The 16005-nt window shown below is 43.7% G+C and overlaps 1 protein-coding gene across 3 annotated transcripts in view; it reads right to left on the bottom strand.

The window, feature by feature from the left end:
- The window catches only part of nphp4 (nephronophthisis 4), a 129694-nt gene that overhangs the window by 13389 nt on the left and 100300 nt on the right, over positions 1-16005 (bottom strand). For all 3 annotated transcript variants that reach the window (XM_084014468.1, XM_084014469.1, XM_084014470.1), the window contains exons 18-22: positions 9385-9519; positions 6962-7101; positions 5374-5597; positions 624-813; positions 49-132 (exon numbers count right to left, since the gene is read on the bottom strand). In XM_084014468.1, coding sequence (XP_083870594.1) covers positions 49-132; positions 624-813; positions 5374-5597; positions 6962-7101; positions 9385-9519 — 773 coding nt within the window. The remainder of the gene's footprint in view (positions 1-48; positions 133-623; positions 814-5373; positions 5598-6961; positions 7102-9384; positions 9520-16005) is intronic.

The following is a 16005-nucleotide window of genomic DNA, read 5'->3' as shown; positions in this document are numbered from 1 at the left end:
AATACACAGAAGAAATACTGCACAAAGCATAAATAGCACACGCTGTACCTTGACAGTCTTGGCAGCAACGATATTGGATGGATTCTTCTTGGCCACCTGAGAACCTTTGCCTGTCGGTGGGAAGCCTGGTCCCTGCGAGGATGTGATAAGAAACAGAATCGTTATCAACACCATGATTTGATTGCAAAGAGAATATCGCATGTGCACATCTGGCAGAGAAAGTGTAAAAGATAAAAGAAAAACAAAAGGTTTTAAAGGATAATGTCATTGATATATGCATAATACTCCTTGATTGACAGATAGATCAATAATATTTCAACTTTTATCACAGCTCCACCTCTTATTCCCACTGTAACTGCAAACACTTCAAATCTCCGGACCATTCGGATTTTCTCACAACTGGAATCAATATGTCGACCTGTGAAGTTCTGCATCCTCAGAGTGAAAAGGAGAGAGCAACTCGGATCTCATGTGTGCTGATGGAAATATGTAGCGACAAATCCCAGCATCACATGTGAATGCTAAAATCCAATCGTATTTGTCCTGCGTTGACTACACGTCCTAAAACCGGAGATTTTAAAGTTCACCGTCCCACCCGCGTGAAGCCCGGTTCTCCGCTGTACCTGATGAGCCATGGTGTGGTCGCAGAGGAAGCTCTGGTATTTCAGGGGGATATGGATGCTCTCCTTGGGCCGGAGGTAAACCCTGGGACCCGGGGCACCGTCCTCCAAGTGGAACATGCTCTCCTCCAGCGGGGTTGGGCTTTTGGTTAGCGCCTTGAAGTAAGCCCACTCCTCCGTATGAGTGATGACGCTGGATGAAAAGATTAAAAGCACATGAGTGAGATGAAAGCGGGTTCCTGTATATCTTTAAGGGGATCCATGCAGGATCAGAGTTGGACTAAGAATCCACACCATCACCGCTGAATGGTTCATTACACCCTACAGCAGAGATCTTCAACAGGGGGTCCGTGACCCCTAGGGGGGGAAGATAACATCTTCCAAAAATGTGAACATGTCTGAAAATACAGATCAACATGAAAACAACATATAATATAATAATATATCATATAAATCTTCATATCTTCATAGTCAATGTTATGAGGTGAAATTGTGATGTAGAAATGCCAAGATAGAATTAAAATATGTCAACAATTGCATTATATACATACATCATTACAAATTACTGTTAAACATAAGTTGCGCTACACATTATTATATACTGGTTTAATAAGCAACATCATTTAAATGTAATAGGGGGTCCCTCCACTGTGGCACTATATGCCGAGGGGTCCTTGGCATGAAAAACGTTGAAGCCCTGAAGAAGACTGTACTCTGTGACTACTAATCTCATCTTCACATCAGTGAAATGCCCCTTTAAAATTCAAAACCTCCGTTCCCAGTTGTATTTTAAGTAATGTCCTATACATGACTTTGCCAGGTGTTTACCTATCTGTCTGTCTTTCTATGGACAGATGTTATCACCTTGATAATGTCCCAAAGATGCAGTCACAATCAAAATGAAGGTCAACTGTTGAAGACTCATCCAAGAGGCTTCTTCAGTTCTATCTGACTAGTGGGGACTTTAGAAAACCTAAACATGGATGACTGAGAAGCTTCTGATATGATTATTCTCTGCAGGTTCATCACTATGAGGGACTCCTTTCACATAATGTTATCACATTATTTGATACACTGTTACTATAAAAGTACATTTAAAGAGTTGACTATTTTCCTATGAACATGGTCAACCACGGTAAACATTCCTTAAATACCGGATCTAACCGCTCCGAGCAAATGCATAAAAAAAAATACAATTCCCAAACAATTCTGATTTCCCGTTCTTACAAAGTAATTCTAGCAAAGTGCCAACAATCAAAGTGAGCTAATTCCACGGTCGACACGGGGAACACAATGCTTTCCTTTTAATTACCGGCAGCAGCTTTCATGAAAGCGTATAGAGGTCAGTGAAATCCCCCTCCAAGCCCCAACGAATGGATTTCCAGGTAGAAAGTAACAGGAACAGATAAGACGTTTCCAACGGAGGGAGGTCTCGCCTTCCCTCTTCCCTCGAATGTGAAAGTTTCACGCACAAATGCATAAAGGGAAGTGCTGCTTTAGACTTCAAAGGGTCCAACCCATGGGCAGGAGCGAGAGGGGATTTCTCTCAATAGGAGAGTTTATGAATTTTTCAGGGCCCCACCTCGCCAACATTATGGTGAGATAGAACAGTCAATTCCATGCAACTTATTTGGGGATTCACACCTGTGCGGTTGGAATAATAAATTTTTCGCCTGTGGCTCTATCATGACAACAAAGAGCCCATAAAATGAAATAAAAAGAGAGACAAATAGAGAAAAGATGATGAAAAGGATATCAAGAGAGAGACGGGTGAATGTGGGGTGGAGATGGCACTCAGAAAGGTATAACAGGAGGGAGAAATGATGAGAGCGAGGCGGCGGCGGCGGCGGCGTGGACGGCAGCAGAGGAGCTGCAGTCTCCTGTCACTCCGCTCGCCAGCAGCCGCGGTTCACACTCGGCCCTGTGAGGCCAAGTGGAAGAGGCAGCCATGCAAAATGGATGGCAACAGGTAGCAAACGAGCTCTGCACTTCAAGAGGAGCCCGTGGGCTCTAAACCGTTGCAGACATCAAAGCTACAGCTAGCCTAGCGTCTCTCCAGGCAATCCCCCTTCAAAGCCTCACGCTGGATTCCGGGTTGAGGGTCAGACATCTTTTTACTGTTTGTTTCTGGAGAACAAAGAGCTAACCCAAGGCCTCGCCCGTGTTCCTGCAGAAAGCTCCCCGTCAAATATTGGTTGAAATATTGACATGGATGTAACAGCAGAGGAGCCTCGGTGCACTGACCAAGCAAGTTTCATGCTGTCCAGGAGGTGCATATCCTCGAACCCCTTCTAAAAGTTGGCAAGTACAGCTAAGACATTTTGTGCATAAAAAAAAAAACATATATTTTTATATAGATGAGGATTGAAAACTGGGAATTCAGATCCAAGGATTTACATGGAATTCGTATCCAAATCTCCTTCCTTTTCCCAGGAAACATTCCTTTGACAACTAAATATGTTCAGCATGCGTGTGTGTTGTTTGTCCTGAAACAAAACAACCATCCAATCTTGAAATGCATCATTATGGTTATGCAACAGTATTGATCTTAGCTGCAGCCGTTTAAAAATTACTCGTTCAGCTTTGTGGCTATTTTTTAATGCGTAGGAGAGAATCTGGATAAGGAAACTATGCTGGCAATTCAACAAGTGGATTAATCAGATATGCATCCACGGACCAGAGTACAAAACGGCCTTTAAAAGTCCACATGCTTGTTTATTCAAAGTTAATTAAAATGTGAATGAATTATTATGATTAATTATTATTATGAATTGATTAATATGTCCAAATGTCACAAACTTCAACAATGCACATCCTTTGTTCCCAAGCAATAAACCTGCCAATACACACACACACACACACACGCACACACACACACGCACACACACGCACACACGCACACACACGCACACACACACACACACACACACACACACACACACACACACACACACACACACACACACACACACACACACACACACACACACCTTCCTTTATAGTCAGATTCAGCTCCGATATCTAGTTAAAAATGACATCGTATCTCTCTTCTACGGAGATCACAGCAGTCACATAACAACGATGCCCATGACACTCCTGCAGATTTAACACAAATACAAACCGCAGTGTGGTGGAATGTAAAAGCGTTAAGGGCAGAGCTGTGCTCAGTGAACCGTCTCAACCCGGACCGCATGACCTGAATTTGACTCCTGAAACCCACAGTGCTGCGTTAGAAAGGCATCAAGTGCAGACGCTGCCCTGCTAATTTACACCTTCCTGGCTCTTGGTGGAGGTGGCAGACGGTTTGGTGTAAAGCGTCACGCCGCCTCATCAGGAAATATATAAATAAACTAGCAGGGGCGCTAAGCCGGAGAGAGGACAGATGCAGGGATTGATGACTCTCAATTAGACCTGCTAGGCCCGGTGGCCGGGCTAATGCTATAATGATTCATCCATGGCGCACTCCAGCCTTTGTTGATCAACGTGATGTATGTTAATCCGAAAACTCAGGCATGAGCGGAATCCAAAACAAAAGATTCAGGGCCGGGGGATTAACAACGGCGCTAACTGAAGGAAACAAACACGGCCTGGATACCAAGAACGGGTGATCCAGGAAATATCAGCCATAATGGGTTCTATGTGTGGATTAGAGGGGTTATTCAGCATCTCACCAGCTTTATGTCTGCATCTGTGTCAAGGACAACCGATTGTGCTGCTGAAGGAGCTTTATCTTAGAATTTCCCGCTGACATACACGTGCAAAATGTGCATGGAAATTTGTACAGAGAAACTAAGAATGTATCTTTATTCATGAATGAAAAAACTCAAGTTAGAAATGTCAAAAGAATTTACCCGTTACCCGTCAAAAAAGAGGAAATAAAACCAACTTCAAATGCTCAACAGTCACACGTGCGAACACACACATTAGTACACACACCTACACACACATGCATCATATCAAAACAGTGAGCAAGCTGTGAATCAGCTCCATCTTGACTGCATGATGGGATTTCTTAATGATTTTTTATAAGGCTGTTCTTGCACGTAGGGAGGCGCTCCATTATTTACTGCTGTATATAGTGTGATGACGGTTGCCTACGAGAGGAAAGGCTCGATGCACGACCCAAAGCTCCACAAAAAGGGAGTCCTGGTGTGGAATCCCAAAGTGTCCAGATGACAAAGATAAATGAATGTGATGACCTAATGATAGCGACACTGGGAATGAAACGGCATCATAAATAAGCAGTTATGACCTACAGCACTGTCAGCGCCAGCCCAAGTTTTATGGAGCTCCGGTTTACCTTTCGGTTCAGAGGCAGCCTCGGTTCTCCCAAAAGGAGAGCTGAGAGACGGTTTAATAGCTGTTTATCTACAGAACAGGACGCCACTCTTGACTTGCTACACATAGAACCACCAATCAGTGTGGAGAGCTATCTTTTTTTCCTCCTGCTTCTTGTGTTAATAATGGATCATATCCAGTATAAAGTTGCTTTACTGCCCTCTATTATCTCTTTTGTATTCATGAGGTTTTATAGGCGAGCCTTGGTGCCAATTCTGAGGGACGGGGTGAGTGCTAAACCATCGAAGAACAAAGTATTAGATACGTCTCAGATTTGGGTCAAGTGTGAGATTCTGTTCATAAAGCAATATCACTGCTGCTGTTGGAAATAGGTTCAGAGCACAGGTTCAGGGTGGGGTTAATCGGAGGGAGGAGGAGATGAGGAAGTAAAGGGGGTGGGGCACCAGAACCTCACCTGAGCTCAGGGTCGTCACTGTGAACGGTGACGGTCTGAGGGACGTTGAAGGGGTTTTTAAGGATGAACTCCATGTACTCAGCGGAGCCCAGGCTGGCGTAGAGCAGGTGCTGGGTGGTGATGGCCTGGCTCAGCATGTTGGCGATGCCCTCTGCCTTGGTGTGCTTTTCACCGGGTGTGCTCTGATTAAGTCCTCTGGCCAGCCGGGCTTCCTTAGTCCTATCCTAACGCACAAGAAGAATGGCAAATACTGAACAGTATGTTCCAACAGGCAACACAGTATCACGCCATTCTCTAAAAGATGGGAAGTGATTGCAGGTAAACACTGAACACAGAGACTCCTGATGGGATATTGACCTACTATATTTGCTGTACTACACACACACATTTATTGTGCAATGAGAGATTATTAACAAACAATCTGGGTGTGCTTCTCTCCGTTTGGATAATTTGACAAACTGTTGGGTAGTTTATAAAAACATTTGTAGCGATGTTGCCATGGTTTCAGGCAATTACTTTGACGGCATTTCAATAACACATGACCACATGATCAGTGCATCCATGCCTACATTGGGATGACATTATAGTAGAAACATGGTGTATTTGGATATGAATGATCGAAATGTTAATATTATTACAAATGTCTTTCCTTCATGGCCATGTGTTGAAATGACCTTTTCAAAATATTATATGTCAAAAATAATTCCACACATCAATGATTTCCATCACCCACTGAGTGCAGGTATGTGAAAAGAAAGAAATCAATATCATATTCAGTATTTCCTCAAATGTAGGGTTCATTAGTTTGTGCAGCAGCTTGTTCAAAAGCAGAAGGTAAACAGACCCACTTAATCCACGTAGTGACAAAAGAAATCCATCAATCAATGCATTTGTTTAATACATTTAAATATTATTAAGGGTGCAATAAATTGCGTGATCCCAGGGAGTCTGACCTTTAGGTACATTTGTTTGAAAAAATAAATGAAACACTTCAAATTCAGGGTGTTAAAGCAACGTGCGAGGGACAAAAAAAACAACAGTGAGGATTTCCACGGGTCTAGTGCACTTAAATAATGCCAGGGATAAACCTGAACCCAATTAGGTTGTGGCTATCAGCCCAGAAAAGTCAAATCCAAATTGAATTGCAAAACCAACTTCTCAGAGTCTGGTTCCCATGCGAGCAGGAGTCGGTAATATTCCACACGGCGTTGCCCGCCGGGCGGGCGCTTACCACAGGAAATGTAACGCGGTAAATGTCTGAGACAGGCATGCAATCACATTTAGCATGTGCACCCATGGGTGAAAGAACAAGATGTGCCTTTGGGTGGAAGGAACAATTAACACCTTCTTATACAGTCACTAAAACACAGAGGGTGGAAGGGCACGTCGCCACGAGGACCGTAACACGGAGGTGCCGCACGCCTCTATAAAAGCTCCCTCGCGACACGTTCAGAGCAAGAAGCGAAGCTGTTTCTCTGCCTTTGTTCTCTGTTTGAGATTTTAAGTGAAGACGACACGCAGGGAGAGACTAGTGGCTCTGCTATTCCCGTCTCCCCATTGGCTCAAATGCAAAAAGTTTTGACCTCACCGTGACCTTAGCCTCCTCCTCGGACGCCCGCTGATGCACGGCAGCCATGCAGTCGAGCTTGTGGCGCCCGCTGTCGTTTAGGCCGCGTTCTCCGCGATCCCCATCGATCTCCAGTCTGTGTGCTTGTGCAGCGTTCCTCACTGCGAAGGAGAAACACACAACCGTGAATAGATTCACCGAACACAGTGGAATCTAATCTCATTGCCATTTTGACCATATGTTGTAGAAACCCTCCAAATGTCCAAGGGAGAGAGGCGGCGACGGATTAAAGTGTTGTTGGAGCGCAAAAAACAACAGCTTGCACACAGAGCGACGGTCCAGTCAAACAACTGGCAGCGCTACAGCTGGGCCGAAGCTCTGCTGCTGGGTAAACAGAGCCGCTCTCATCCCCAAATTATCTTTCACCTCCAAAGCGATGTACGCCTCGCAAGCACCGAGATATCTAATTAAAATACCTGATTCCGCTACAATACCACTCACCAAATAATCCATCCTCATTTCAACTGGATCATGCACATTTTCCGTGTCCTTTAAAGGGTTCGACAAGAGAATTGAACTAATCCTACACTTATTTTGTCTTCTAAAAAATGTGAGATGATGTGGCTGCTTGTGTTTAAATATTCCTTTTTGAGAATGTTAGATTCTTTGATAAATGAAAAGAAAGTTGAAGTAAAATCAAAGTAAGCTATTGGTTTTGGCTGTACAGTGAGTCGGTGCAGTGAGTAAAATGTCCTGGCCCAACTCATATCACGACCCTTGACTAATCTCATTGGAACTCAGGAAAACACAAACATTCCTTGTGTGTTCATCAGTGTGTTCCCCTAGAAACGGGTTTTAAACAGAGACTGTATATAATAAGTCAGTCCATTTCTTCATGTTTCTTTAATTTGTTTCTAAATTATTTAGTTTGCACTGTTTTTGCAGATGTATGTGGTTAAAGCGGTGAGTATATTTCTTCATGGATGGATGGATGGATGGTAGATAGACATGGGAGGGAAATACAGTACTGATGTATTGAAAATAACATTTCTTTTTTTGTTTCTTTCATGTAAATTCAGGTATATATTCTCTTTGTTTTCCTCAGTATCACTTTTCATCCCTGGCCATTTTTCCGAGTCTCCTTATCGGCGAGGGTCGACTGGCCGTCACCTAACCAGATAGTGTCTGACAACACAGCTTCCTTCAGAGCCACAGAAGGCAAGACTGGGACAGGAGTGTGACTGAGCACACACACACACACACACACGCACACACGCACACACGCACACACGCACACACGCACACACACACAGACACACAGACACACAGACACACAGACACACACACACACACACACACACACACACACACACACACACACACACACACACACACACACAGACACATCTTTGACATAGAAAACTGTTGGGACTGGACTCGAGTGAAAGCAATTAGGTGTGTTGTATGTTTAAATGCCACAGGAAGGTGGAGTGGAGAGAAGAAAGAGCGCAGTGTGTAAACGAGCCAAGAGCGTCGGAGGAGGAGGAGGAGGAGGAGGGGGGAGATGAGGAAGAGGAGGAGGAGGGGTGGGGGGCGGGGGCTGAGGAAGAGGAGGAGGGGAGGGGGGATAGGTAAGAGACAAAGCAAACAGTGCACAGTAACAAGAGCTGTGAACACATGATTGCAACAGTTTAGGGAATAAATTATTGTAGTGAGCATGTATGCCTTCGTAAATGTCTGTTATACATGTTTATATATACACATACATGTTTGTTCTTCATTCCATACGCATGTTTTTATGTCAGTGTATAAGTATGTGATGTGTTCTGAGAGAATATCGGTGAAATGTAATACAATACAAAGCATATTCTGCAGGTCTGTTCTCAGAGTGTGATGTAATTCTCGAGCTGCCCGACTTATTTTATATAATCATAAGCAATTCTCTACTTGTTTCCAACTCCTTCTGATGCCTCTTACTGTGTGTGCGTGTGCATGCGCGTGTGTGTGTGTGTGCTTGAATCAAAGTCCACATTCAAAAGACAAATTTAGGAATACAGAGACGGCTTGTCTAATTGAGGAAAAAATTGGTTTCCCCAGCGTGTGAATGCGCAGAGGAACACGCAGAAAATACAAACCGGACTGTGGCTCGCCACCAGAGATGCATCTGCAAGCTCAATTAGGCTGAAAATTGAGTGGTTCAGTGGTGCAGCCAAGAGACAGAATGTGCAATGGATCTGGTTGAGTTGATAAAAACAGGAGCATGGTCACCGCACAAATGGAAAGCACTTATTGCTCCGTGGCGTAAACACACACACACACACACATGTGCTTTGACATACGCTAAGTGGAGAAAAACACAAACTGCACAGTTAATGGAAGTTAATTGATATGTTGATACATTAACGCTGACAGGAAGAAGTGGGCAGTGGATTAAAAGCTCTTGCCATTGTGTCGGAGGATGTTTCTGGTGGACAGGCTTCCTCCTCTGAAGCCGCTGGTGACTTTGCGAGGGGTGATGATGTGAGAATGAGGGGGCATCACGTCGTTCGCCCCCGTCTTTCGAGGATCTACTGGGCACCCTGTAGAAAAGACATTATTTAGTTGGACTACACGTGGAGCACCTCATAGAACTTTAAGTCATCTATAAACGCAGACTCATAAACACCAACTCATTTACTTTCAACAGGCTGTGGATTCTCCACAAGAAAGCAGCCGTCATTGTCAGACCAGCTACTAGACAAGACTAGTGCCACCTATAGATAAGAACAGAAATTGCTGCTGAGAGTTTAACACTTTCGCCAGTTGCAGGCGATGAGTGCTTTCTTTTCTTGGTTTATAGCTGCTGTTTTGTGTGTCTGCTTTTGTTGGTTTACACTTATGTCAGTTAAGGAAAATAGAATAATCAAAAAAATAAATGGGAAATGATTGCATCATGCCAGATCACAGTGGATAATAGCTATTCAACGAGAAATGCAATTCGTCAACTGATCAGGCAAGAAAGCCTAAGAAGAAGAAAGACAAAAAAAACTATTGATATATTTTTAGATTTGATGCAAAGAAGAACTTCGGGCTGCTGGTTCAGCTTGTATTTCTCCGGGTGACCATTGGGTGTGCTCTTCATGCCGCTCAGAGGATGTAGTGGGAAGGTGATGGCCGGCAGGAACCCTCCAGAAGAGCAAACACCAACAACTGATGCAAATGGAAAGAGAATCATTCTGCTGCATTCAACGACAATGTGGGCAGTGTTTGTTGGGAGCTGGTGCCGACGCTAATTAACCCCGAGAGTACGGTGTCAAAACAGTGTTGGCTAAGAAATGTCAAGTTAAGTAACTAGTAATCTGGGACTGTGCCTCTAATTTAAAACTACTTTAGCATCATTCGTACACCAACTTGGCATTCTAAGGGAATCAAACTACAAACACAGGAAGTCACGAGCATGTGTGCGCAGATTTACCACTCATATATCATCATTTGGAAACAGAAACATTTGCATGGCTTCATAACTTTCACAACTCTCACAGCGGCCGTGCCGTCATGGTGCCGCAAAACAGGAAGACTCTGCTTTCTCGGTCAATATAGCTGGCTAACTATAAGCTAACAGGAGAGTTTATACTTCGTCAACATATGTTGCTTTTGGATTATTGCATTTTGTTCTCTGCCTCTCACCTAGTTTCGGGACAAAGCTTTGAGACTTAAGACCCAGTTCTTGCCTAACCAAAGGATCCTGGAGGACAGTCCTAGGTCAGATGACACATCAGCAAGCAGCATTATGTACATTTGCACACTCCTCCAGGTTTACTTTCCTTGTGGATAGGTAGGGCAGATTAGCCTTGAACTCCCAGTTTTACCCTCATTAACAAACTTTCAAAAAATCAGACTGAAACGCAAGCCTCGAACTTGTGAACAGCAGCGGTTGCTAATGACCAAAAGAACTCGAGCAGTGAGAAAGCTCCCCTGCAGAGGTTTCAATGAGGAATATGAGCCTCGCTTGTTGTTTGATCACACATTGTGCCTGAGGTTACACTGATACGCAATCAGGACCACAACTGATAGAAGCAAATTCATCTCTGTAACAGTTGATATGATTCATTCTATTTAAAGACCAGATCTGTGTAACTCCAGCAGTGGCCTGAGACTCGGGCGGTTGCCACTTCTTGAAGTAACGAGCCAAACTGAGATCTGAAGCCAGATCCTGCCAGTTTGCCAACAAAAAAACAAAAAAAAAACAGTAGTAAGCCAAATTTCTCTTTGAAGTCACATGAGAAACAATACAATTTCCTTGTAGACGGTGCCAAAATGAACACAGTCCAGGTTAAACCTTGGCTTAGAACACTCGAGGCCGGATCAATACGTGAAGACAAGCCTACGGTGATTAATTAGTGGCCCGAAATTGCCAGCGAGGTCTGAGCGGGCGTCACGCTGATTGATGGTGAGTGTTGGCCTCTGTCCGGTCTGGCTGTCAGAGACGCAGTTGGACAATTGGACATAAAGATGTTAAATATATCCTCCAGACAGCTATCAATATCTCCGACCACAACTTTCCTTTAAAGAGTAATGTGACTTTTGAATTGTTCCGTCGTACCGTTACAGACGCTTTATGTGTCATTGTTTGAAGAGCCAAGCTGACAGTTTGGAGTTATCCTGTAAAACCAGACTCCTCTTCCAACCTTACGTGTCTCCCTTTCTGCTAAATAGTGGGTTTTCTATGTTTTCTATGCACAAAATGCACACTAATGGAGGTGCGACAGATAATTGCTCATTGTGACACAACACCAGCCTCCAGCCACGTGCCATCATCCCACCAGCGTTTTCAAATACCACGGGTCAGAAGACTTATTCTGTGCAATTTACAGGTAAACTGAGGCCAACACTTGATAGAATTTTTAACGGTTGACTGAAGGAGTCATTAAAACCAAAATGTGCCGCTCTTTAAATCACAGTGCACTCTGACACAACGCTCCCACTCCTCCCATCATCTTCTAAGCTTTGGAACGTTACAACATACCCGATCGAGGTACTTTATCGCGGTGTAAGACATTTTCTGAGGATACCTATCATAAGAAATATTAAGTGGCTTCACCGCCAAGAACTCCCACCTCAGAGAGCCTGTAGGAGGTTTTTTTTTCCGAAGGCGGAGCCAAAAGTACCCTCCAAATCTTCCAGAGGCAAACTCCTTCATCAACAGACTGATAATGGGCGGCAGCTAAATGAGTAATGGGGAGCTGATGTTGCCATGCAAACAGACACAGACAGCGCAGCTCTGCAGATTAATGGGTGAGGTGTCTGCCGTCCCGGTGCGTTCCCCTCCCCATCCATCACCCTTCCCCTTGGCCACACGGCTGAGCCGAATGTATATGTCTGAGTTATATTTCCCAAATATAACCGTGAACACATTACTTCTGCCGTGGCATAAACAACTCCAATCAATAACAAGGCCACAGAGAGCTCACGCCCCCGCACTTCATTATGGGCCTTTTCAGCCCCGGCTTTTCTTTTGTGTTGAGAAATGTTTTGATGATGGATAGAATTGTACAATAAAGCCTGCAAGGACACACGGTGCTGCTCGCCCACAAAAAATAAATAAATAAATAAAAAACGGGCCAGATGATGAACCCAATTATGACCCTCTGATCTAATCAGTCATTTTAATTAATCGGCTATCACTGGGAACATCGTTAGGCTCGTCAGATAATACCTTCTTTAAGCGCTAATCCAGGTTGACGTGGATGTCTTGCTCTCGGTCACATTATCCGTCCCTAACTGCTGAATCACACTGGCAGGCTGTGATCATCCTCTTCACTGAAATGTAAGCTAACACTCCTGGTTTTTGTGCTGCAGAGAGAGCGCGGGGCGCTGCGTCTGCTGCTCCGTGGCTTCTTTTCTGCGAGGAGGGGAGTAATTGTGAACAAAGTGCCAGGGGGCTGAACTCTATCAAAAGTATTGACTACCTCTCTCTGTTGCATGACAATAACCCTGCTCGGAAAAACCACCCCACCTGCCCACCCTCTTTGCTCCGCTGGCAGTTTTTGAGGTTAAGGCCACAACAAACCACTGATTTACTGGCCCCCCAGAACAAATGGGAGCAAGCACTGAGGGGGTTTCAAAGTAGTCTGCAATATTGGATTTATTCTGCCTCCCCGTTCCAGGCCACCGACCTTTCAGAATAAGCAGATTCACTCTCACCTCGGGGCTAAAAGCAAGGTTGATAAAGTTGGGCCTAAATGCGCCGACAGCAAGAGGCTTTTTAATGAGAGACATACTGTATGTGCACCCCTTAGGGAGGCCTCCTCGCTAAACTAATTGTTAGGTAAATTTCACTGATATATTTGTTCCAGTGGTGGCAGCTGTAGGCAGGAGTCTCTGTACTCTCTCCTGCTGCAACAGTCACTCTCTCCAGGGCTTATCAGGCCGCTGCAGATGAGGAGCACTGTGCGGGCTGGAGAAGGTGCTAATCTGTCTTCTCTACTGTGCTGAAGCAGATACATGCTTTCTGTTTGTGTGTGAGAGAGAGAGCATGTGTGTGTGTGTGTGTGTGTGTGTGTGTGTGTGTGTGTGTGTGTGTGTGTGTGTGTATGTGTGTGTGTGTGTGTGTGTGTGTAGCGTTAGAGAGAAGCGATACAGACGCAGCTCACTCAGCAAAACGATTTCATATCAATAGGCGTTCCCTTCTGTCGCACACTGGCCTTTTTACTGCTGGCAATTATAAACAGACATATTTGCAAATTGGATATTAACAATGCTGACTGTCTTCATTTTTGGCAATGACGCTGATATTACCTTTTTTTTTATGAAGCTAACCTCAAACAATGTGTGCTTAAGATAGAATTGGTCCATTAAAAGCTATTATTATATAAACTGCTGTAGCTTTGGCTCAGTTTTTTGAACAATGGATCAAATGGATCTGTGTGTAATGTGAAAGGGGGTCGCTCATAGTGACCAACCTATAGAGAATTACCACTGTGCTGCCCGGTTGGCTCTGCAGCAATGTGAGTGCAGTTCAGCGGGGTACTGGGGAGGGGGGGCACGGTACGGGGAAACTGGGACCAGTTTGATCACGCCCTAAAGAGCCAGATCATTCCCTGGTGGAGACCAAAACTGAGCTCAAAGGGGTGAAAGTCACATTGAGGCCAGAAGCATTATTCCAAATGATCCATAATGTTGGTCCTCTTCTGGATGTGCAAATGGGCAACTGTTGTTGAAACAAGTTTGATGATAGTATTAATGCAGCCTAAAAATGTACAACAAGGTATTACTGTGACTTGTTCCCCTGGGAGCATTCATTTATCAGACATCCTGTGGCATATTGTCCAGATGGTGGTGTCAGAGGTTCATGGAGCATCCAGACGTTTCCGGCTTGCCTTTGCATCAATTTGCACAAACAAATGCATTCGTTGAATTTACTTGCAGTTTTGCATTAACTTCAATCACAAAGAGACGAATAGTTTGGGGGTTTTCACCAAAATCATTAGGAATTATCCTCCAGGGACCATGACTTGGCACTGCAATGCATTGAGGTGGAATATATATTCCCCTTTGTCATTGTTTTATAAACTTACACTACCGATACAGCCTTAGATCTATGAAAACGACCCGCCTTTTCCTGCTTCTTCCATGGTTTCCTTGTTTTATTTCACCCATCTGTTACTTTCTATCCATCTGCCATCCATCTATGTTGTGTTTGCCTGCTTGTTTGTTCGACAGAGATAAAACAACACGACAGGGCATCAATTAATCCACATTATCTTTCTGTGGAAACGTTCTGGGCTTTACATCATAATGACATCATGGATAACAAAGATTATTCAAGGTTTTTTTATTTATTTATTTACCATCTTTGGGACAAAGTTACTCGACGGAGTTACTACCAGCTTTCAAATGTAGAGCTATTGCACAGTTTCCAATCGTGTTACGGTTAAAGATGTCTCTTTAATGCATCACTTCCCCCATTTCTACCCTCATTTTCAACTCAGAGTTCATGCGGATTTAGCAGATGAAATCAATAAAGCATTGTAGCTTTCCTCTGTGATCACCAGCCGATCAGTTAGTTCCATGCGATGAGCAGACGGTCGTCATGCTCCTACAGTTCGCTGTGACGGAGCGCTGCTTTCCTTCTTCACACCGCAACAAAACAAAAACCGCCACAACTCTCTATTATAGCGATTAATGCCCTTTCTTCAGTCCTTTAATAAAAGCTTCTTTACAGAATGATTGAAGGGGACTGACAGTGTATATCATTACCATTTAATTAATTACTTGTCAATCCCACCTTGTGATGATTAAAAGGGATATCGTTCTGTGTTTTACTCTTTTTCATTTGGAAATGACAGTCTGCCACTCATTTTTCCCAACTGAAGCCTATAATTCTGATGAATTCCCAACGGGGCGAAGTAAAGACATGATTAATAGCATGCATGACTGAAACACAGAAAATTAGAAGAGTGGGAGAGCAGTATATAGTCAGGGGCTGCATTGATTTCTGAAATATAATGGCGTAGAGAGATTTGCATATAATTACCATACAGTATATGATCGTATAATACATTTTTTAGAGTCTTTTAACATTTTTAAGGAAGACTGTGTAACCCCATGACTCATATGCAGAATAATGGAAATTTCTACAACCCAAATTCTATCAGTGAAACTACATATTATACTCTACTCTCTACTGATCTGACCTTTTATTTCCGAATCAGTGTCAATCACTCCCAGGCTGTCATGTTCCTGAGCGGTATTAAGTTACTGTCATTGAAACTCAACACTTCCTGAAATTGTTAGGAATGGCGGGATTATGTCGCATCACTGCAAAAACTAAAAGTCAAATTTCAAAGCAACTGGAAATAATGATTGAATACAACGTTTGAGTTGGGAAGGAGAAAGGCCAGTCGAGTGCTGCATGACCGTTGTACTGATTTGTTTTCATTAAGCATTAAACGCAATGCAGCATCAAGAATGACAAATGAAAACAGGAGCAGATACGAAACAGGGAGGATTATGACTAAAATAGAATATTGACAGTGAAAATTAGAAAAGGCCTCTGTTTTACATAAGCCTGTTTCAAATTAAGC

The sequence above is a fragment of the Eutrigla gurnardus genome, assembly GCF_963514095.1.
Source record: "Eutrigla gurnardus genome assembly, chromosome: 8".
Lineage (NCBI taxonomy): Eukaryota > Metazoa > Chordata > Actinopteri > Perciformes > Triglidae > Eutrigla > Eutrigla gurnardus.
Note: the sequence above shows the minus strand (reverse complement) of the source record. Positions and strands in the feature narration are given on the sequence as shown.